Source organism: Loxodonta africana, chromosome 1 (assembly GCF_030014295.1).
Source record: "Loxodonta africana isolate mLoxAfr1 chromosome 1, mLoxAfr1.hap2, whole genome shotgun sequence".
Lineage (NCBI taxonomy): Eukaryota > Metazoa > Chordata > Mammalia > Proboscidea > Elephantidae > Loxodonta > Loxodonta africana.
The window spans coordinates 86,319,170-86,341,368 of NC_087342.1; the positions used below are offsets into that span (position 1 = coordinate 86,319,170).

The 22,199-nt window shown below is 42.9% G+C and overlaps 1 protein-coding gene and 1 pseudogene across 2 annotated transcripts; both read right to left on the reverse strand.

Annotated features, from left to right (window-relative positions):
- The window catches only part of LOC104847135 (class I histocompatibility antigen, Gogo-OKO alpha chain-like), a 49,745-nt pseudogene that overhangs the window by 9,591 nt on the left and 17,955 nt on the right, over positions 1-22,199 (reverse strand).
- On the reverse strand, positions 20,084-21,735 carry LOC100659483 (ribonuclease P protein subunit p21-like). 2 transcript variants are annotated; one of them, XM_064282574.1, is made up of 5 exons: positions 21,641-21,735; positions 21,466-21,566; positions 21,293-21,375; positions 20,339-20,464; positions 20,084-20,225 (listed from the first exon to the last, which is right to left on the reverse strand). In XM_064282574.1, the coding sequence occupies exons 1-5, from the start codon at positions 21,695-21,697 to the stop codon at positions 20,101-20,103; spliced, it is 492 nt and encodes a 163-aa protein (XP_064138644.1). In that variant the 5' UTR covers positions 21,698-21,735; the 3' UTR covers positions 20,084-20,100. The 2 variants fall into 2 exon arrangements, with proteins under 2 accessions (XP_064138644.1, XP_064138648.1); XM_064282578.1 differs by having other exon boundaries at positions 20,332-20,464.

Sequence of the window (22,199 nt, forward strand, 5' to 3'; positions counted from 1 at the left end):
TACAATCACATTTAACCCTGTTAACAGTCAATACTTATGAATGAATCATATAATCCTATCTTACCCCACCCTCTCTTCCCCAGACCTGTCAGGAAAAGAGGAATCTATTCAGTGGGGATCCTCACTTGCCCTCCTTACTTTGAGTGAAAATGCACCCACAAAAGTATGTAAGCCAGGCACTTCATGCCTTTATCTTCCTCCATTTTAGATAGCCAATTTCTAAAACGCCCATCCCTATCAAACCAGCACTCTGAGGAGACAAGCATGTTCCTTGGTCTTGAAGAATCTTCTGTTCAGTTTGGAACTTTGAGCGTCTGCATCCATAAGCAAAGCCAGTCCAGAGCAAGCCATCAAATTGCAGCAATCTACACTAACTGACGGTATCAAACATCTTTCCTTTCATTCATTTGGGTTTTGGTCAGCTCATTCCTAGCCATCTAAACTAGGTCACAATGGGTAGCAGCCTTAGGCTCAAGAGTTTACACACACCTCCCAGCACTTCACACTCTCTCATCCCTAGTACTCTTGTGCTAGGTCGACAAGATCTAATGAAACATGTCCAAATTCAGCCTGTCTCTTCATTGCTGCATTTCCCCACTTTCGCTCATGAACGGAACTAGATGGTCTTCACCAGCGAGCATACCAAGGTGTCTACTTGCCAGCTCCCTTTAACTTCTAGTCCTGGAACCAAAAAACCAAACCCACTGTCTTTGAGTCAATTCCGACTTATAGCGACCCTATAGGACAGAGTAGAACTGCACCATAGAGCGCCTGGTGGATTCAAACTGCCAACCTCTTGGTTAGTAGCCGTAGCACTTAACCACTGTGCCACCAGGGTTTGGGGGTTCCTATTGATGGGCACCCGACTTTTCCTGCCTGGGTGCATGAAAAAGCAAAACGATCATTTTTTTTTTCTTCAGCTCCTTCCTCCAAATGCAAGTCTCCTGTTCTCTCAGCAGTTTTAGGTGGTTCTGCTTGTCTTTGCAAATGCAAATTCTGGGTGGGGCTCAGGTTTTTGACCTAAGCCCCCACTCTAAACACAGGGCTACTGCATTCAAACAGCCTGTGTTTCCCTGGAACAAATCTTAGTTCCCCTTTTAGCATATCCAATATAGTATTGGCTGAAGGTAGAGTTACACACTCCCTACAATCTGTAATACCCAATGTTCATTTCTATCATACATATAAGTCTGTTTTACAGTGCTAAGTAGTAGAAACATTCAATATCCATAGTACATTCAATTAAATACATAATCCTTAACATATAAGTCTTTTTTTTAAAACATTCTAGTTTCATCTTCTTTTCTTGATATCCTATCTTCCTATTCATATGCATATAGCCTTGGGCCTCTGGTGAGTGGAACCAGTAGACCCTGGCCTTCCATCCATTCTCCTGCTTATCTGGCCACCCCAGGCCACTCCAAATGCAGCATAACATTTCGTTCAGCCATTACAAGCAACAACAACCAAAGTAACCATCTAAGAATCAATGAGTGATGGAAAACTGGACTATTAAGGGGATACTTGTGTGGGGCATGGACCTATGGAAAGCACTCTGGGAATTTAGAGGGCACATGGGAGTAGGACATGTTGTTAGCCATCAGAAAAACCCCCTTCCTGGATCGGAACGTGATTGGAATCAGCAAGTGGACTTGTTGGTACTGTTGTAGAGAAAAACTTGAATACTGTTCAAGCTAAAACAGAGAGGCTTATTAAGGGTTTAAAACAACTGCAATTGGAGAACTATGTAGCCCATTGAAAATGGAGCCAGGTAGTCCAGGGGCAGTGTCGTTATACAAGTATTTTTATGGGTTTAAAAGATGAACTAAATCATAGGGAGGGTAATTACAGGAAAATCAATGAATGTTGTAATAATCACCCTCTGATTGGTTACTGATTATTAATAGTATACTTAGTGATTACAGATAGTTTCACAGGATGATAGATCTTGGTCACAAGATGCTTACTCTTTTTTTTGTCTATCTTGCAAAAATATCCTGTTGGCAACAGCACCTAGATAGCACTCTTCATGAGTACATGTATTTTGAGGGGTGCACATGGTCACTTGGTCATATGGTTTCACATCCTAGTTTTGACCACCTAGGAAAAATATATTTTTCTCAAAAGACATACCCATTAGTCCAGAAATCCAGATTAAATTTAGATAACATGGTCAGCATATTATGCCTTTGTCTCGCTGACTGCACTGAAAGCTATCTTTTCTTGAGAGAGTACATTCACTTGAGGTGGCCAATTGGGTCCATGAAATGAGCAGGCATGGGGGTGCTGCACCAATGCAGAGATGGACTGAATCTAGACACAGCCCCCTTGCACTCTCTGAGCTCTGAGGCACAAAATGCCAATAAGGACTGCTCTATCCACCAGCAAGAAAGATAGAGGTTGCAGACAGCTATGGGGCAGATTCCCAGTGGGCAGGGGGCAGGAGGAAGGCCATACACATAACTGGCAAGTTGATTATATTGAACCAATGACAGCAGTGGCACCAGGTGGCTATAAATGGGTCCTCACAGAAATAGATATACTTTGGACTGGGCTTTGCATACCCTGTGACATATGCAAATGCCAAAAACACCATTAAGGGATTGGGACAAAGGATACTGTACCAATTTGGGCCAGTGAGTTATATTTTATCAGACAAAGGAACATACTTTACAGCTTACAGGGTGCAGCAATGGGCCAAGAAACATCATGTTAAATGGACGTCCATGTTGCACACTACCCTCAGAGTAATGGCTTGATAGAGAGTTGGAATGGGCAATTGAAATATTTGTTATCTAAAATGAGGGAAGATAAAGGCATGAAGGGCTGACTCACATGTCTTCATGAATGTGACTCAGAGCCAGGGAATAATCTTCTCTCAGTTAAATTTTATCAGAGGACAGAAAGGGTGAAGATGAGATGAACTATTGGAGAACATGGCTGTTTTAGTCATTTAGTGCTGTTTTTTTTTTATAACAGAAATACCACAAGCGGATGGCTTCAACAAAGAGAAATTTATTCCCTCACAGTCTAGTAGGTTACAAGTCCAAATTCAGAGCGTCATCTCCAAGGGAAGGCTTTCTCTGTCAGCTCTGGAGGAAGGTCTGTGTCATCAATTCCCCTTTGCCTAGGAGCTTCTTGGGCACAGGGACCCTGGGTACAAGGGAAGCGCTCTGCTTCTGGTGCTTCTTTCTTGGTGGTATGAGGTCCCCCTACCTCTCTGATTGCTTCTCTCCTTTATACCTCAAAAAAAGATTGGCTTAAGGCACTATCTAATCTCATAGATCCCATCAACGTAACTGCCACTAATCCATCCCATTACATCATAGTGATAGGGTTTACAACACATAGGGAAATCACATAACAGAATGGTAGACATACAATATTGGGAATCAATCCACAACACTGACCAAAACAAATAGATACCTGCAGCAGATCTGAATGACTGGTACTTGAGAAACCTCACCCTTAGGACTCTTCTACCCTATGGAAGGACTTATTGTTAATGCCTTTTGGACTGGCAAAATGGTTGGAATGGGGAAGTTAATTCTTCAAGTATGAAAGGGTCAATGTCTAGAAGAGCCAAGAGGTGTCCTGTGGTGCAATGAATTACTTAATATGGCCCTTCTAGCCATTGTCCTTGTGACTCACATGCAATGATTGAGTGGGACTATGCAAATAAGATACATGGAACCTGTAACAGTTGGGATTAAATGTAAACTTGGCTAGGTCATGATTCTCAGTATTGTATGGTTGTCTTCCATTTTACGTTTTAGAAATCCTAACCTCTACATGTTAATGAGGCAGGGTTGGTGTGGGGTGTGTCCCGAGTCACAGGCTTGCAGGAGGGTGAATCAACTCCCACCCTTACTCAAGTTACCCCTTTCCCTGGGGTGTTGCCTGCATCCCAGGTATATATGTGGATCCCTATTAGTGCTTTCTCTCTGTCTCTTCTTCTGCGTCCGATTTGTGATTGTCTAACCTCTGGTTCTTGGGACTCGAGCCAGAGGCCAGCTGTCTTACCTGCCAATTCTGGGATTCGCAGGCCTCCTCAGCCAGATGGGCTGGCGGCCTATCACCTGACCTGATTCACCAGCTTCTGCAGCCTTGGGGGCCAGCAGTCTGTAGTCTGACCTGCTGATTTGGGTTCATCACCCCCGCAGCCACAAGGGTCAGGAGAAGCCTACATCTGACTCACAGATTTGGGACTTGCTAGCCTCCACAACCGTATGAGCCATTTCCTTGATATGGCTCGTGAGTTCTGTGAGATGTTGCAGTGAATTACAGAACCCAAAAATGGGAGAGAGAGTACTGAGGAGAGGGGGAGTAGTTGATGTCAGAGATGACAGAGTGGTACAGCAGTTTGGAAAGGCTGGACATTTGGGACATCATTAACCTCTGCCTCATAGGAACCAGCTGTGTCCTGATTCTTACAAAAGAAAATATTCATTTAACTCATTAAAAACAAGGTTTAAAATGTGTTCAGGTAATAATAAAACTGTAAAGAATGTCCAAGAAAATATGAAAGTAATAAGATACAACTTTTATAAATGAAAATATAATGAATAAAATTAAAATCTCAATGGATTTTTCCAGAAAAAAAAAAAAAAAAGACAATTTGATACGAATAGGCCATTACTAATGGAAGTTCTAAATAATGTACTTTAGGTGAAGGAAAGACCCCGGAATGTATGAGATGAAAGAAAGAATAAATTTTAAAAGTGCAAATATATAGGGGAAAATTTAAATTAATACTGTTCTGGAAAAAATAAAGATGTCTGATTAGGTAAAAAAGATAATATATACTTTGGGAGGGGCAAAACAGAGTTAACTGAAATCTAAACTCTCCCTTTTCCCCAAAATAATGCTAAAGATACAGATTTCTTTACATTCTGATAAAAATTTTCCAAAATAAACTTCTCACTCAGTATGTGGTCTTTTCTTGTTATTACTGTTCTGTACATTTTAGTGTAGGGCATATAAAGGGGTCACTTTGGGAGTCCTTCTATATGTTACCTTTCAAAATGATTGCTGAACTACTCAGTAATTCAGATACTCAAATCTCAAATTTAACTGTAGAGTTTTCATTACTGGGCAGTTTTCTGCAACAAGAAGGTCATTCATAGAGTAGGTGGAACCTGACATTTTTTGTCTTTCAGAACCATGGAGAAATCCAAGTATCACGGATATTAGGGATTGAATCTCAGATGAATTCAATGGGATCCCAGGGAGAAAAATTTTAGATAATCCCAAATGGACATGGAATTATGATTTTAAACACAGTCATTTATCACAATCTCAAGCACTGCACAGCTGCTGCATGATCTCAGGCAAGTTTTTAGCCTCTCTTAACCTAATTTTCCTTGCACAAGTTATTAAATTTTCTAGACTTCATTTGTTCATTGTAAATAATAATATTGCCCTTCTTATATGACTGTGGTAAATGTTGAACAAAATAACCCATGAAGGTACTTAACCCCAAGCCTGGAATGTAGCAAGTGCCTTTTAAATGCAGGTATTATTACTATGGTTGTTGTCCTTGTTACTTTCTATATAATAACAAGGAATTTTCATTTACATAGGTTTCCATACAGAATCTCTAAAAACCTGATGGATCAGCACTTATTTTCCAAGATTTGTTGACAATATGAAAATACTCTAGTCGCAATCCAGAAATCTTATAGAATTTCCCGGTATCTCATTGACAGGTTTCCTTTGATTCCAGAATGTTATTGCCTTGGTCTGGGACAATTCTCTTGAATTCTGGGACACTTTTGCCTGGTGTCTTGGAAAAAGAATGATTTCAATACAAAGTTTATCTGGTTGAGGTTGAGATTTCAGAAAACTCAGGCCTGAGAAGCCAAGTGTAGAGCAGACACTTCAGCAGCAGGAAGAGACTATAACAAATGCAAGGCAGTTAAAGAAATGTTTGCTTTCGGCTAATGGGTACAGCCAAAACTAAATACAAACTAAAGTTTTTATTAGTCAAATGCCTTATTTGGAATATACTTCCCAAAGTATTTCTCTAAAATTCCCAGCAAGACTAGACCACGGGCCACCATGATCCTCCCAGTCTTCAGGAATAACCCTGTGAGCAGAGAGGAAACCAACCAGCTCATGAAAAGTTTCACCTGGAAGTTTTACAAAATCAACTATAATATTGGGAAGAGGATTGGACATAGCTTAATTGTGTATAGGTCCCTGGGAATGTTATATCCATGTGCTATGTTTTAAAGAGATGTGGTAAGCAAAAGTTTGATTTGCTAAATTCTTTTGCAGAGTAGTTTATAATTGGTAGTCTGAAATTACTTGTAAGGAAGACTAGTTATAAAGTCATCCCTAGATGGCTAGGCCAAAATTTAGCATTTGAAAGAAATGCTGTCTAACTTTTGGCACCTGCCGGAAAATCTGGGTGGCTACACCTGGGTAGGCTCAATTTTACAGCTGGAAGGACTCTTAGAACTCATCATAGTCAAATATTTTAATTTTCAGATGAAATGAGGGGGCAAGTAACTCAAGCATCCAGCACTAGTATTTTGCAGTGTATATCCCTACCCTTTTTTAGCCTCAAATTATTTCTATTTATAGAAATAATAACTCCACTGTTGTTACTTTTGCCATTGAGTTGGTTCCAACTCATAGCTACCCTATTGTCTCAGTTATCTAGTGCTGTTGTAACAGAAATACCACAAGTGGATGGCTTTAGCAAACAGAGATTTATCCTCTCACAGTCTAGTAGGCTACAAGACCAAATTCAGGATATCAGCTCCAGGAGAACGCTTTCTCTGTTGGCTCTGGAGAAAGGCCCTTGTCATCAATATTCCCCTGGACTAGGAGTTTCTCCTTAAAGGAATCCCAGGTCCAAAGGACATGCTCTGCTCCCGACGCTGTTTTCTTGGTAGTATGAGGTCCCACTGTCTCTGTCTCTCTGCTTGCTTCTCTCTTTTATATTTCAAAAGAATTGGCTCAAGACACAATCCGATCATGTAGATTGAATCCTGGCTCTTTAACATAACTGCCGCCTATCCCTCCTCATTAACATCATAGATGCAGGATTTACAACACATAGGAAAATCACATCAGATGACAAAATGGTGGACAATCACACAACACTGGGAATCATGGCCTAGCCAAATTGATACACATATTTTTGGGGGACACAATTCAATCCATGACACCCAGGTACAACGGAACGAAACACTGACAGGTCCTGCGCCATCCTCACAATCGTTATTATTCCTGAGCCCATTGTGGCAGCCACTGTGTCAATCCACCTTGTTGAAAGTTGTCTTCTTTCTCATTGACCCTCTACTTTACCAAGCATGGTGTCCTTCTCCAGGATTGGTCCCTCCTGATAACATGTCTAAATAGGTGAGACGAAGTCTTTGCTTCGAAGTCTTTGCTTTAAAGTCTTTGCTCTGGCTGTACTTCTTCCAAGACAAATTTGTTCATTCTTCTGGCAGTCCACAGTATATTCAATATTCTTTGCCAATACCATAATTCAAAGGCATCAATTCTTCTTCAGTCTTTCTTATTCATTGTCCAGCTTTCACATGCATAGGAGGTGACTGAAAACACCCTGGCTTGGGTCAGTCACATCTCAGTCATTAAAGTGGTATCTTTGCTTTTTAACACTTTAAAGGGATCTTTTACAGCAGATTTGCCCAGTGCAATGGGTCATTTAATTTTTTTGACTGCTGCTTCCATGGGCTTGCTTGAGGATCCAAATAAAATGAAATCCTCGACAACTTCAATATTTTCTCCATTTATCATGATGTTGCTTATTGGTCCAGTTTACATTCTGTCACATAGGGTTGCTATGAGTTGAAATTGACTCAACGACACACAACATATTTGATATAAAAGAAGCCCAGCTGGCACAACAGTTAAGTGCTTGGCTGTTTGCCTAAACGTCCACAGTTCAAACCCACCCTGCAGTTTGAACCCACCCATCAGCTAGAACCCTCCCAGTTACTCCATGGGAGAAAGACCTGGTGATTTGTTTCTGTAAATATTACAGCATAGAAAAGCCTATGGGACAGTTCTACTCTGTCACATGGGGCCGCTATGAGTTGGAATCAGCTCACTGGCACCTAACAACAACAAATATTCAATATACATAATTTCCATGATGGTTTTACATACATTAACTCATTTGACCTTACCAACCCTGTAAGGCTGCCAGAGAAGAACTTACTATCTTCATTTTTTCAATAAAAAATCAAGGCCCAAAAATGTTAAATAAATTTCCCAAGGTTAGAGTTGTGAGCTCCTGAACATACAGATTCTCTGATCTTCCAAGAGTCCTTTTTCCCTCCAGGTAAAAAATATGGAAAAAAATCAGATTGATTTTATCTTCAGATCTTAGAAATTAACTGACTGCAGTGCAAGAAAGACTGGGACGGTGTTGTAGATTACCTTTATGTCAGAATTTAAAAGCTTTATTTTATCATGTATACCCCAAACTAGACTTTTCTTTTTTAATTTAGAGAAGGACATGGAAGGCAGTGCTTTAAGAGATAAAATGCATGGCACCTAATGTAGTTGCTCCAATTAGTAGGCTGTCAACAAGTGTCAAACAAATGTATATATAAAGGTCAAAGTATGGAAGAGATGGAAGGAAGCCGAAAAGAGGAGAATACACAAGCTTCTTTATCCCTTGGAGGAAGTGATAAAAGGTCTGTAATGAATCGGAGGACCAGTGGGGTTGGGAAGTTAGAGGAAGGGATGGGAAGCTGACAAATTGTGGAGTCTGGCTTGTCATAGTAGGAGAGGGAGAGGAGAAAGATAACTCAAAGGTTAACCAAATGAGAGCAAGAAGGAATGGGGGAACCAGAGATTAGCAGCACTTCAGTGGTATGGTGGACAATAAACCCAGATCCATTGACTAGGTGCTTCAGGTTCCTCTATGAGTTTTGAAAAGATCTCAGTTCTCTACTTTCAGAGATTTGATTGATTATGTCTGGGAGGGACCCAGTATTTATACAAGGCTCTTCATGGGATTTGTCATGAATCTGGATTCTAGAGTCTGGAGAGTGATATCATTCAGGTCAAAGTAGGCACTCAAAGAAGGAGGATTGTACTGTTTAGAATAGCATAGAGAGTTTGAGGAGAATGAAGATGGAGGAAAGGCCATTATGTTTGAAACCAGAGGTCACCACTGACCACTGAGAATTGATAAGAGGGTCAGAATGAGCACTGATGTAGAAACAGAGAGAATTATGGTATGAGCAGGGGGTGGTGAGGAGACAAGTCTGGATTAGCCTGGCAGGAGCATTATGTATATCAAACATTTGTTGTTGCTGTAGGATGTGAGGAGCCCAGGTTGAAAGTCTTGGAATTTACCCTATCTGAGCAGCAACATTTAAGTCTTTGAGTAGGGCTGAGACATGAAGAAAGTGCACAGTGGCTGGAAAAACTAACGACAGGCATGTTTCAACTGAACCTGCCTAAGCTACATAGAGATCTGTGTGTGGTGCACAAAGAAGTCCCTTACTTATCCTCTCCAGGTAACATAGCTAGCTAGTGGTAGAACGAGGAATATAAGACAAGAACACTTCTTGGGCTGAAGTATGGGGTGATTTCAGGGATAGAGAAGCTTACAAGCAGAAAAAACTCAGAGATAAGGAAAATATTAAGTGTGGCTGGCTGGACCTGTAGAATCTGAGTTCCAAGTGTAGCTAAGACTTTAAAAATCATTCACAGCAGCAATGCGATTGTCAGTCTAGCTAATCAGTAAGATCATCAGTTCAACTACCAAGGTCTACTGCCATGTGGAAATGGAAGACTCTGGGAAGTTTGCGTAAGGATACGTGTGTAAAGATATGCAATGGGTGTTAACTGTAGAGAAAAATAATGGAAATAAATATTTATTACTACGGGAGTAGTTGCAATCATACTATAAAGCAATTTTAAAAATTATGAGTTAAAGATTTTTCTATGAAACTGGCAGAATATATATGATTTTTTAATAAATAAAACATAACAAATAGCAGGGCACAATGAATAGAATAGTCTTATTAAAAAAAAAAGCTACAATGAGATGGAAACACCCAATATAAGCATTTATGATTGCCTGAGAATGGAGAAAGTAAATATCAAGAACAGGCTAATAATATTGATCACCTTAGTAATGTGGTATGTATTTAGATATAGAAGAGTGTGATAGTTAAGGCTGTGTGTCAACTTGGCTGGGCCATGATTCTCAGTGGTTTGGCAGTTATGATGTAGTTTGGCAGTGTGATCACTTCCATGATGAGATTTGATACAATGTGACCACCTCCATGAAGGGATCTGCTGTGAGTAGCCAATCAGCTCAAAGGGAGTTTCCTTAAGCCTGTGGCTTGCATCAAATATAAGTGAATATTCAGCAAGGCTCGTGGGCTTTTTCCTTGCTCTGAATCCTGCAGCTGGCTCTTATTTATCTGACCTCTGGTTCTTGGAACTTGGACTAGCAGTTTACCTGCTGTCTTGCCTGCTGTTCTTGGGATCGGTCCATCTTTACAGTTTGTCAGTGAGAGCCCTGCTCTCTAACCTACAGATCTTGGATTCACCAGCCCCTGTGGCTATGTGAATCAGGAGAAGCCTCTTTCCTGACTCATGGACTTGGAACATTCCAGCCTCTACAACCACGTGAGCCATTTCCTCGACATAAATCTATATATATATTTACATGCTTTACTGGTTTTGCTTCTCTAGAGAACCCAGCCTAAGAGTGGTTCTAGAGAAACAAAATTATAAGGATGAGTTTTCTAAATTGGTTCTCAAGTCTGGTTAGTCTTAAAGATGTTGATGATCCTCCCTCTAGTAGTAAAGTGGGCACTGCTAATCCATGGCATGAAGTGACAATACGAATATGTGAAATACCACCAAGTCAGCTATTGCTAAAAGGTGAGGCTCTGGGTGGCTGCATGTGTAATACTTTTCTACAATTTTGTCAGAATGAGAAGTATAAGGAAGCTGGTTGGTGGGCCCTAGTTTCGCTAGACAAACTGATGAAAGAAAGAGATGAGCTTGGGACTTCAGAGTCAAAGCTCAAGCGCCATGTAGATGACCTCAAAGTTTCCACTTGTGCCTTGGAAAAAAGCCTTATTTCTTGTACAGAGGTGATACTGCTGAAAATGAAGCCCAGAGTCTTATGACAGTGGCTGAATTACAATGCAAACTCAATTGGAAAACTCAAAAGGTGTCTGAAGTTAAAGTGAGGGCACTGATTGGGAAGAAATGGAATCCCAAAACTTGGGATGGGGACATATTGGCAGATAATCAGGAAGCTAGAGACACTAAGGCCCTAAATTCCATTGAATCACTCCTGCCAACAGAACCAGCCCTCTCATTTCCATCTGAAGAGATTATGCCATGTTAGTCTCCTAAACCACCCTCCCCAGTAAAATCATTAGACCCTCCACTCCCATCTAATGAGCTTAACCCAGCTGCACATAAAGTACCTTTGTCTGAGTCAATGCCTAGGACATTGCGTGAGGCAAATGCTTTACAAAGTAATACTGAATATTCTCAAAACATTACTCCACTTCCAATTTTGTCTTCTAGACCTATACCTATACTTAAGTCCCAGCAAGCCCCAAAAGGTGAAGTACAAAGTGTGACCCAGAAGGAGGTATGCTACACTCCAAAAGAACACCTTGACTTTTCTAATATGTACAAACGGAAACCTGGGGACTATGTGTGGCAATGGCTATTAAGGGTATGGGATAACGGTGCAAAGAAGATAAAGATGGATCAGTCTGAATTTACTGATATGGGTTCACTAAGTGCAGATTCTTTATTCAAGGTTTCAGCTCTAGAAGTTAGGAAAGGATTTCATAGTTTATTTGGCTAGGTTGCCAAGGCATGGATTATGCAACGGCCTAGGCTAAATCAAGCTGAAGTACCAGACCTGCCTTTGTATGCTGTAAAAGAAGGTATTCAAGGGCTTAGGGAAATTGGCATGCTAGAGTAGATTTATCAGGTTAGAACTACAGTCCCACACATTGAGTGCTCAGAGGATAAACATTTTACCATAACTGTGAAGAACAAATTTGTGAAGAGAGCCCCAGAATGTTGAAGACTGCAGTGATTGCTATTTTATATAAGCCAGATTTGACAGTGGGAACTGCCCTAACTGAATTAAGACACCTAACTACAATGGGGCTGATAGGACCCCCTAGTAAAGAGGCCAAGAGGCTGCATTCAATTGAAAAAGACAAGGTAGGTGTGGTTAGCATAATGGACAGAACTAAAGCACTAATCACAATAGTCAGACTGATATAAACTTATGGCATTGGCTACTTAGTCATGGTGTCCCTAGGAGCAAAATAAATAGGAAATCTACTAAATATTTACTTGATCTGTACAAGTGGATGAATTCTAGGTCAACTAAACAGGAGCGTAACTCGAATTGCCAGAACAGAAAGTCACAGTCCCTTAATCAGTTCCCAGACTCGAACGAGTTTAAAGACCTAAAACCACTTGAATGAAGGGGAGGCCACGTCCTCTTGAGGAAGAGGCCCGCTACACTGCCAAAAATTTATACCGTTAATCTTTCTCACAGCTTTCCCCAAACGAATCTATGGCCTTTTATAACAGTGACTGTTCACTGGGAAAAAGGAAATAATCAGATTTTTCAGGGATTACTGGATACTGGCTCTGAACTGACACTAATTCTGGGAGACCCAAAATGTCACTGGGCCCACCAGTCAGACTGGGGGGATACGGAGGTCAGGTTATTAATGGAGTCTTAGTTCATGTCAGTCTCGCAGAAGGTCCAGTGTACCCCCGAACTCATCCTGTAGTGATTTCTCCAGCTCAGGAACGCATAATTGGAATAGATATACTCAGCAACTGGCAGAACCCCCACAATGGATCCCTGAAAAATGTAGAAAGGGCTATTATGGTAGGAAGAGACAATTAGAATCCATTAGAACTGCCCCTAATTAGGAAAATAGTAAACCAAAAGCAATACTGCATTCCTGGAGGAATTGCAGAGGTTACTTCCACCATCTAGGACTTAAAGGATGCAGGGGTGATGATTCTCACCACATCCCCATTCAACTTGTCTATTTGGCCTGTGCAAAATACAGATGGATCTTGGAGAATCACAGTAGATCTCTAAAACTTAACCAGGTGGTGACTCCAATTGCAGCTGCTGTTCCAGGTGCAGTTTCATTGAGCAAATTAATACATCTCCCGGTATCTGGTATATAGCTATTAATCTGGCTAATGTCTTTTTCTCCACACCTATTTCAAAGGACCATCAGAAGCAGTTTGCCTTCAGCTGGCAAGGCCAGCAATTCACCTTCAGTTGCCTACCTCAGAGCAACATCAACTCTCAAGCCTGATGTTATAACTTGGTCCACAACGACTTTGATTGTCTTTCCCTGCCACAAGATGTCACCCTGGTCCATTATATTGATAACATTATGCTGATTGGACCTACTAAAGAAGCAGTGTCAATGACTCTGCATTTATTGGTAACATATTTAGAAGATTGGACTTATTGGTAAAATATTTCACCTCAGTGAAATTTCTAGGGGTCCAGTGGTGTGTGGCATGTTGAGATATTCCTTCTAAAGTGAAGGATAAATTATTGCATCTGGCCCCTCCCACAACTAGAAAGGAGCACAAAACCTAGTGGGCCTCTTTGGATTTTAAGGGAACATATTCCTTGTGTGTGCTACTCCAGCCTATTTATCAAATGACTTGAAAAGCTGCTAGCTTTGAGTGAGGCCCAGAGTAACAGAAAGCTCTGCAACAGGTTCAGGGTGCCATGCAAGACACTCTGTCACTTGGGTCATATGACCTGGCTGATCCAATGGTGCTTGAAGTGTCAGTGGCAGATAGAGATGCTATTTGGAGTCACTGGCAAGCCCTGATTGGTGAATCACAATGGAGACCCTGAGAATTTTGGAGCAAAGCCCTACCATCCTCTGCAGATAACTACCCTCCTTTTGAGAAACAGCTTTTGGCTTGTTACTGGGCCTTAGGAGTGACTGAATTCTTAACTGTGGGCCACTAAGTCACCATGTGGCCTGAGCTGCCCATCATGAACTGGGTGTTGTCTGACACACAGAGTCATAGAGTTGGAAATGCACAGCAGCACTCCATCATTAAATGGAGATCAGGCCCTAGCAGGATCTGAAGGCACAAGTATGTTGCATGAGGAAGTGGCCTAAATGCCCATAGTCTCCACTTCTGTCACATTACCTTCCATCTCCCAGTCTGCACCTCTGGCCTCATGAGGAGTTCCTTATGATCAGTCGACTGAGAAAGAGGAAACTTACGACTGTTTTACAGATGGTTCTGAGCGATATGCAGGCACCACTCAAAAGTGGACAAGAGCCATTCTACAGCCCCTTTCTGGGACCTCCCTGAGTCCCTGATATGGCACCATCCCTCAAGGTGATCAACCAGCAAGCTAGTGGCAAGTTGATTACACTGGACCACTCCCATCATTGAAACAGCAGCATTTTGTTCTTACTGGAATAGACACTTACTCTGGATAAGGACTTGCCTCCCGTGCATGCAATTCTTCTGCCAAAACTACTGCCCATGGACTTAGAGAATGCCTTATCCACTGTCAGGGTATCCCACACGGCATTGCCTTGGATCAAGGGGGTCACTTCACAGCAAATGAAGTGGAACAATGGGCCCATGCTCATGTAATTCAGTGGTTTTACCACGTTCCCCATCATCCTGGAGCAGCTGGCTTGATAGAACAGTGGAAGAGCCTGCTGAAGACACAATTATGGCACCAGCTAGGTGACAATGCCTTGCAGGGTTGGAGCAATGTTCTCCGGGAGGCTGTATATGCTCTAAACCAGCATCCACTATGTGGTGCTCTTTCCTGCATGGACAGGATCCATGGGTCCAGGAATCAAGGGGTGGAATTGGGAGTGGCACCATTCACTACTACCGCTAGTGACCCACTTGCAAGATTTTTGCTTCCTGTCCCTGCAACCTTATGCTCTGCAGGTCTAGATGTCTTAGTTCCAAAAGAAGGAATGCTCCCACCTGGTGATACATTACTAATTTCATTGAACTGGAAGGTGAGAATGCCACTTGGCCATTTTGGGCTCCTTGTGCCTCTGGATCAACAGGCAAAGAAAGGAGTTACTATACTGGCTGGTATTATTGATTCTGATTACTAAGAGGAAGTTGGATTGATATTGCATAATGGAGGTAAAGAGGAGTATGTCTGGAATGCAGGAGATCCCTTAGGGTGTCTCTTAGTACTACCATGCCCTGTGACTAAAGCCAATGGAAAACTACAGCAACTCCATTCCAACATGACTACTGTGATGGTTAAGATTGTGTGCCAACTTTGCTGGGTGATAAGTCTCAGTGTTTTGGCAGTTGTATCATGTGATACTTCTCTGTTGAAATTTGATGTGATCGCCCCATGATGGGATCTGCTGTGGTACCATCGGTGGCAGGGCCTGTGGCAGCTCACCAGCCCCATCAATCTTTATCTCTCCGCCCTCCGCCCTCCACCACCTAGCTTCTTTCTACTCGCCTTGCCAGGGTTTTTGCTTGTTCTAGGTTCTGCAGCTGGCTCCTGTTCATCTGACCTCTGGTTCTTGGGACTTGAGGTAGCAGTTTGATTGCCGATCTTGAGATCAGTCAATCTTCATAGCCTGCTACAGCCCTGTTCTTTGGTCTGCCAATCTTGGATTCACCACCCCCTGCAACTATGTGAATCAGCAGAAGTCTGTAACACCTCTGCTTTCTGGCCTGCCGATCTTGGGTTTGCCAGCCCGCGTGGCTACGCAAATCAGGAGAACCCTTTTTCTCGTCCAATGGACTTGGGACATTACAGCCTCTAAAAACCACGTGTATCAACTTCGCTGGGCCATGATTCTCAGTGTTTTGGTAGTCATATATTGCGATCACTTTCCTGTTGAGATTTGATATGTGATCACGCCTAGATGGGATCTGCTGTGAGGAGCCAATCAGTTGAAAGGGAGTTTCCTTGGGCTTGCAGTCTGCATCTGAATATAAGCAGACATTCTGGAAAGGCCCCAGGGCTTTTGCTCATTCTGGATTCTGCATCTGGCTCCTGTTATCTGACCTCTGGTTCTTGGGACTTGACCTAGCTGCAGTCTTGCCTGCTGATCTTGGGTTTACCAGCTCCTGTGGCTATGGCTACCCTGATCCACAGACTTAGGACATTTCAGCCTCTATAATCATGTGAGTCATCTCCTTGATATTAATCTCTATATATATTTATATGCTTTACTGGTTTTCCTTCTCTAGAGAACCCAGCCTAAGAGAGAGGGTCTCACCTTCTTTTGAGCCAATGTGAACTTAGAAAGAATGCCCCTTAGAGAAAGCTTGCATTCAAGTGCTGGCTTTGCAGTAAACTTGGGTATATCATATAACCTCTGAGTCTTTATATTTATAATGACAGGATACATGCTAAGAACCTTGTACCGTTATCATTACAGAGAAAAAAGTTCTTAGAGTCTTAGAAAATTTTGGAATGTCCCTCCACTCTAAATATTTCACAGTATAATTTCTGCAGGAGTCCTTGGATGGTGCAAATGGTTAACACACTCAACTGCTAAACAAAAGGTTGGAGGTTCGGTTCACCCAGAGGTGCCTGAGAAAAAGGTCTAGAGATCTTCTCCCAAAAAATCAGCCATTGAAAACACTATGGAGCACAGTTCTACTCTGACTTATTTGGGGTTGCCATGAGTCAGAAGCAATTTAACAGCCACTAAAAAAAAACTAGGCACTGGGTTTTGTTTTTTTTTTTTTAGTATATAACTTCTCCAAGCCCTGGGGTTGACTGGACTGAACTGAAAACCCATCTTCCACCCCTAATCCCCACATCAGACTGAAGATTCCCTGGATTCTCTCAATACTCTGGTCAAATAGGAAGTCATAAAATATTCTTTCTGTTCAAAATACACCCTCAAGGAGCCCTGGTGGTTCAGTGGTTAAAGTGAGTGATTGCTAACCAAAAGGTTGGAGTCTCAAAACTACCAGCGGCTCTGAGGAAGAAAGATGTTGCAGTCAGCTTCCGAAGAGAATTACAGCCCTGGAAATCCTATGGGGTTGCTACGAGTCAGAATCGATTCAACAGCAGTGGGTTTAGTTGGGTATACCAAGACCCCTTAAACTTTAGTTTTGTGGAACTCTGTGTATTTTCCCTTCTTCTCAGATCTCACTGCTAGTCCATCAGGAAATCTATGGGTTATCCCTTTAAACTATATAAAAACTCTGAAAATCTCTCCATTTTCACTGTTAATACCCTAGTCCAAGCCACTATCATCTCTCACCTAGGTGATGAGAATAGCCTCCTAACTGGTTTCCTTTCTTCCACTATTGCTCTCCTAGTCTAGTCTTAAAAAAGTTAGAGTGATCCTTTTACATCACATCATGTCACTGCTTCCTAAAAACTTCCAATGGCCTCCCCTTGAATAAATCAAATTCCTCATGATGGTTTAAAGACCCCTGGCCTCCTATGATCTCTCTGGCCACATTTACCACTCTCCATCTTGCTCTCTCTGTGCCACTCACGCTGGCCTACCCAGCACAGCTCCTGCTGCCAGATAATACCCTGTAGCAATGCTCTGCTACAGAGTAAGTGCTCAGAAAATATTTCTGAATGAATTTATCAAAATATCCTAACTTTGTTAGTCTCCAGAGTGGGAAGAAACTATAGGAAAAGAACATAGTTAAACTTCCTAATTTTACAAATGCCTGTTGTAAGGATAGTAACTCAGATTCCCTTATGACCAGGCTCTGTCTTTTCTAATATATTTCACTACTTATTGTTACTCTCAGTATTATTATGATCATTACTTATACTCCATTAAAATAATCCATAATATCTAATTTCAAGGTGCCTTCTCATACATTATCTCACTTGATACTTACAAACAAATGTGAGGTAAAGAAAACCAAAATCATTTATTATTTCCTTTGTTGGGAATCTAATTTTCTAATTCTCTTTTGAATTCAGGACAGTCTCTCAATACAATTAATCAGTATCTCTCTCTTTTCTCCTGACAACAATGATATCGATTCTTACCAGTTATGAAAAGTGCTAAACTTACCTAAGGTTTGGAGAATGATTGAGTCTTGGTTTCTACGGAAACCGGAAGATCTTCTTTCCTTGATTCAGTTCAAAACGACCTAAGTTTCTTCACTCACTTTCGTTTAATTTTATTTAAAGGGTACTGAAAGGGCACTGATTTTGAACTACTAAATTATTGAGAAAATAGACTCTTACATACTAAGGTTTTTTTTTTTCCCCATTCTTGGATACGAGAAACCCATTTTTGCATATACTGACAACTATTACATCATAATAACTAAACATGAAAAAGGATAGTTTCAGAAAGAGAAAGAGGGCCATGATCTTTAGATTTGGATGAACCTATATTTACGGAAACATAAAAGACATGAACAAGCCACACAGACTCACAAGTGAACCATAGTCCAGACTCTGTTTCTTCTGCCTTCCAACGGGAACTGATTCTCGTAGTATCCCACACGAAAGGAATTCCTTAAGATAGAGCTATGAAATCAAAACTCAGTTTCAGTACTGCTACCCCACTGTGGACATGTTCAATTATGTGCAGCTATAATCACACTCAAATGACCAAGATTCAGATTTAGCATACAGGTGCGAAAGAACTCAATCACCAGAAATGAGACTTAGCAGAGGAGCCAAGAAAGGTGAGTGGAGGACATAAAGGGTCCAGGTTCACATGAGGTATATTTTGAGGCTACACATTTCCATTGGTTCCCACAGCTGACCCAGGCAGCACCGTCTCCAAACATAAGTTGTCAAAGAGTAACTCATTTAGTTACTTGCACAATAGTAATCTTTCGTGCAAATAATTTAGTCAACTGTGAAGGATTCAGGGACTAGACCAATCAAGGACAAAGACAAAAACAAGATGTGGTAGGCTGTTACAATGGTGGTCCCCAGAGAGCCAATGAGCGTTTGTGCAGCTTGGCCACGTAGCTTGCTTTGGCCAAAAGGACATTAGCAAGCATGATGTAGAGACTTGATAAGCATTTACGCATTGGGGCTTGTTCTCTTGGAATGCTCTCTGTGGAAGTCAGAGCCATGTAAGAAGTCTAACCACCCTGACAGTCTTGCTGTGAGGATGCCAAAGCTAGCTATGTGGCAAGGCCACATGGAGAAACAATGAGGTGCCAGGCATGTGAGTGAGCCTTCTTGGGCATTCCAGACCAGCCAGCAGCTAAACGCAGCTGAGTGGGGGCTCAGATGATACCACGTGAGCAGAACCAACCAGCCCAGCTCTGTCAGAATTCCTAATCCACAGAATCAGAGGAAATAATAAACCGTTGTTTGAAGCAGCATTATGAAGTGATTTTTATATAGCAATAAATCACTGCAACACAGAATTTATAAGAGCAAGGGAAGAAAATTGCATACGGGGAATAGTCAGTTATGTTCGTACATGTGTGGGGTAAACTGACTAACTGGAAGCTAGCAAAGTGGTCAGTCTGGGAATTCTGTCCTTGAGTAGGCTCTTGAGGGGTATCAAAGAAAGCAATTTTAGTTGTTGAAGGATTCTTTAGATACTCTTGAGAGTTTACCCATGGAGCAGCCTTGTACAATATCTGCCAGTGTCCTTCTGTGAGCTACTCTGACTTAGTTCAGGTTTATACCATGTCCCCCACTAGAACCTAAAAGAAGAAAACTCAGATTGGAAAAAGTGGAACTGGAGATCTGAACTGTCTCCCCTTGTGCCCCCATATCTGTACCCTCACTTAAAAACAGAGCAGTGGCATCAGCAGTCTGTCCAGCCCTTCACTCAATGAGACTATCTAAAGATGCAATCTCCTAAGAAGGCTTGAGACCTTGCAGACAGCTCTAGAAACTGAAGTCCAAACGTGGCACTGCACTGAGGAAGCACTACAGCTGGGGTCCTGGAAATGGGAGCTGCTTAGTGGGGCCCCATGGCTGACAGAGGTCGGGACATCCCCACATGGTGGGAGTACAAGGATGGTAAGGACAAAGGAAAAGTTAAACAGCGACAGAGACATATGGACAGAAACAGAGGAAAATGAAATGAAGAGCTGAAATCCCCACAGAACAGAATTAAACAAGATGAAATTTTATTTCTTTGGCAGATAGGATGAATCCATCACTGAGGATTGGGGCTGAGGCTCTACTTTCTCCTCAGGAAGGTGGGCCGGAATGGGGTGAGCTGTGCTTGGCAGGGGCTGTGGTGGTTTGGGATCTGGGTAGACAAGCAGAATTAGAGTTGACTGTGGTACCTCTCCCACCACCCAGAACCCACCTATGTGTCCCTACCTCCTGGGATAGCCCCTATTTTTCTCTACCACCTCTCACCAGCCTGGTTCCCCAGCTGGGCTTCAGGCCGGTCTCCCCAAAGCAGATGCCTGGGATCATTGAGGAATCGTTGGCTGCGCTGGCATGTTAGGCAGGTCTGTACTGTCCAGCGCTGCCCCTTGCGGCCTGGGGTAGATGTGGGAAAAAAGAAAAAGGGTGCCCAGGTTTAGCAGGAGAAAATACCTCCTGCACCCAGTTTTGCCTCTGCTGTTTTTCAGTAATTCTTTTTCTATTTTCCTTCCTTTAAATGCAAATTTGATGGTGTCAGGCCCCTGCATAAACCCCATCACTTTCTTTGTACCTTTTAAGATAGACTACAAACTCCTTAACCAGATGCTGCAAGATCTGGCCTCAGTTTCCTTCTTCAGCTTCATGTCTTGTGTCTGCCTCCCTCAAACTTTAGCCTCCCGAACTCTCATTTCCTTGCAGCACCACAAGTTCCCTTGTTTGGAGTTCTCTCACATACCTAGAATGTCTACCTCCCACTCCCTTTGCTTAACATGAACCTTACCACCCTTGGCATAAGTAGCCCTGCACTCCACTCCACTTCATTTTTCTACTTTATTTCAACTGTTTTCATTGGTCTGTCCCAGCACACTGCAATTTTAATGAAAATAATACATCTAGCACAATACTTGACACATCTCAGAAAATTAATATTTACTGAATGAAAGGTAATGAGAATCATGTACTCCATGACGCCAAATAACACCTATTATTACTCATCTATTATTTTATTATTTTTTTATTATTACTTCTCCACTGCCCAGGCTGGGAATAAAAGTCAAGCCCAAAGTTTAGTTTGTCCAGGTGGGAGCAGTAACGGAATCCGGCGCTGGAGAAAGCGGGCTCCTACAAACCTCACGCCTGACACTAGACTAAAGTGAGGAAGGGGTCGCTGGGCCTCCCCCCACTCCCCGCTCCGCAATCATGCCCCTCGCAAGGAGCACTCACGTCTCTGGCGCTGGGTGCATGTCAGGCCCGGGATGAGGAGGGAAGAGCAGCCACGACAGAGGGTCCTCTTCACCGAAGGGTCCCTGGGGGCAGAGGAGGAAGGTGGTCGGGTGCCCGCGCTCGCTCCCCCGTTTTGCCCGGTCCCGCCCGCCGCCAGCTCCGCGCCCGCTCACCGCCGCAGGACGAGCCGCTTCGCAATGGTCCTCTCCGTGTGGCAGTAAAACCTCGCCAGCGCCTGGTTCTCAGGGTTCTGCGCGAGGACGCAGTGGGCGGCCTGAGGAGCGGAACGGTCACTCCGGGCCGGCCGCACCGGGTACCCTTCCCGATGCGCCCCCGACCCGGGGTCACCTGGTACAGGAAGCTGAGCCTCTGGAAGGCCTCGCGGTCCTTCACCTGCCCCGCCATCTGGACGGCGAGCGCCCCGCGCCCGTGCGCCCGCAGGCTCCGCCTCTCGGCGCGCCCCGCCCCGGGCGTCCGCGCAACGCCTCCTGGGAACTGTAGTTCCCTGGTCAGTGAGCCGCTTCCTTGCGCCTTTCATCCGAGGCGCGTACTCTGACGCCACCTCGTGGTCTCTCAGATCCATTTGTTTGTAAATTCTATCCCACTTGTCCAAAGGTCCCTCTGAGTTGCCGCAGTAGTTAGAGAGGTTGGCTGGTAACAGAAAGTAGTTAGAGAGGTTGGCTGGTAACAGAAATGTCGGCAGTTGGAATCCACCAGCGGCTCCTTGAAAACCCGATGGGGGCAGTTCTGCACTGTCCTATAGGGTCTCTATGAGTCGGAATGGACTTGTTGGGCAAAGGGTTTTTTTCTGATAAAGAGCTTTCTAAAATTCAAGGCATTTGGCTTGGCTGAGGATTTCTGGCTAAACATAGTCCCAACTCCACTTTGTCAGTTTGACTATTTCATA

Excerpts from the sequence above, each read along its gene's own strand:
- LOC100659483 (XM_064282574.1), bottom strand. The coding sequence starts at position 21,697 with ATGGCGGGGCAGGTGAAGGACCGCGAGGCCTTCCAGAGGCTCAGCTTC. Across the intron at positions 21,567-21,640 it reads GGCTCAGCTTCCTGTACCAG|GCCGCCCACTGCGTCCTCGC; the intron begins GTGACCCCGGGT and ends TCCGCTCCTCAG. Across the intron at positions 20,465-21,292 it reads ATGCACCCAGCGCCAGAGAC|GCCGCAAGGGGCAGCGCTGG; the intron begins GTGAGTGCTCCT and ends CATCTACCCCAG.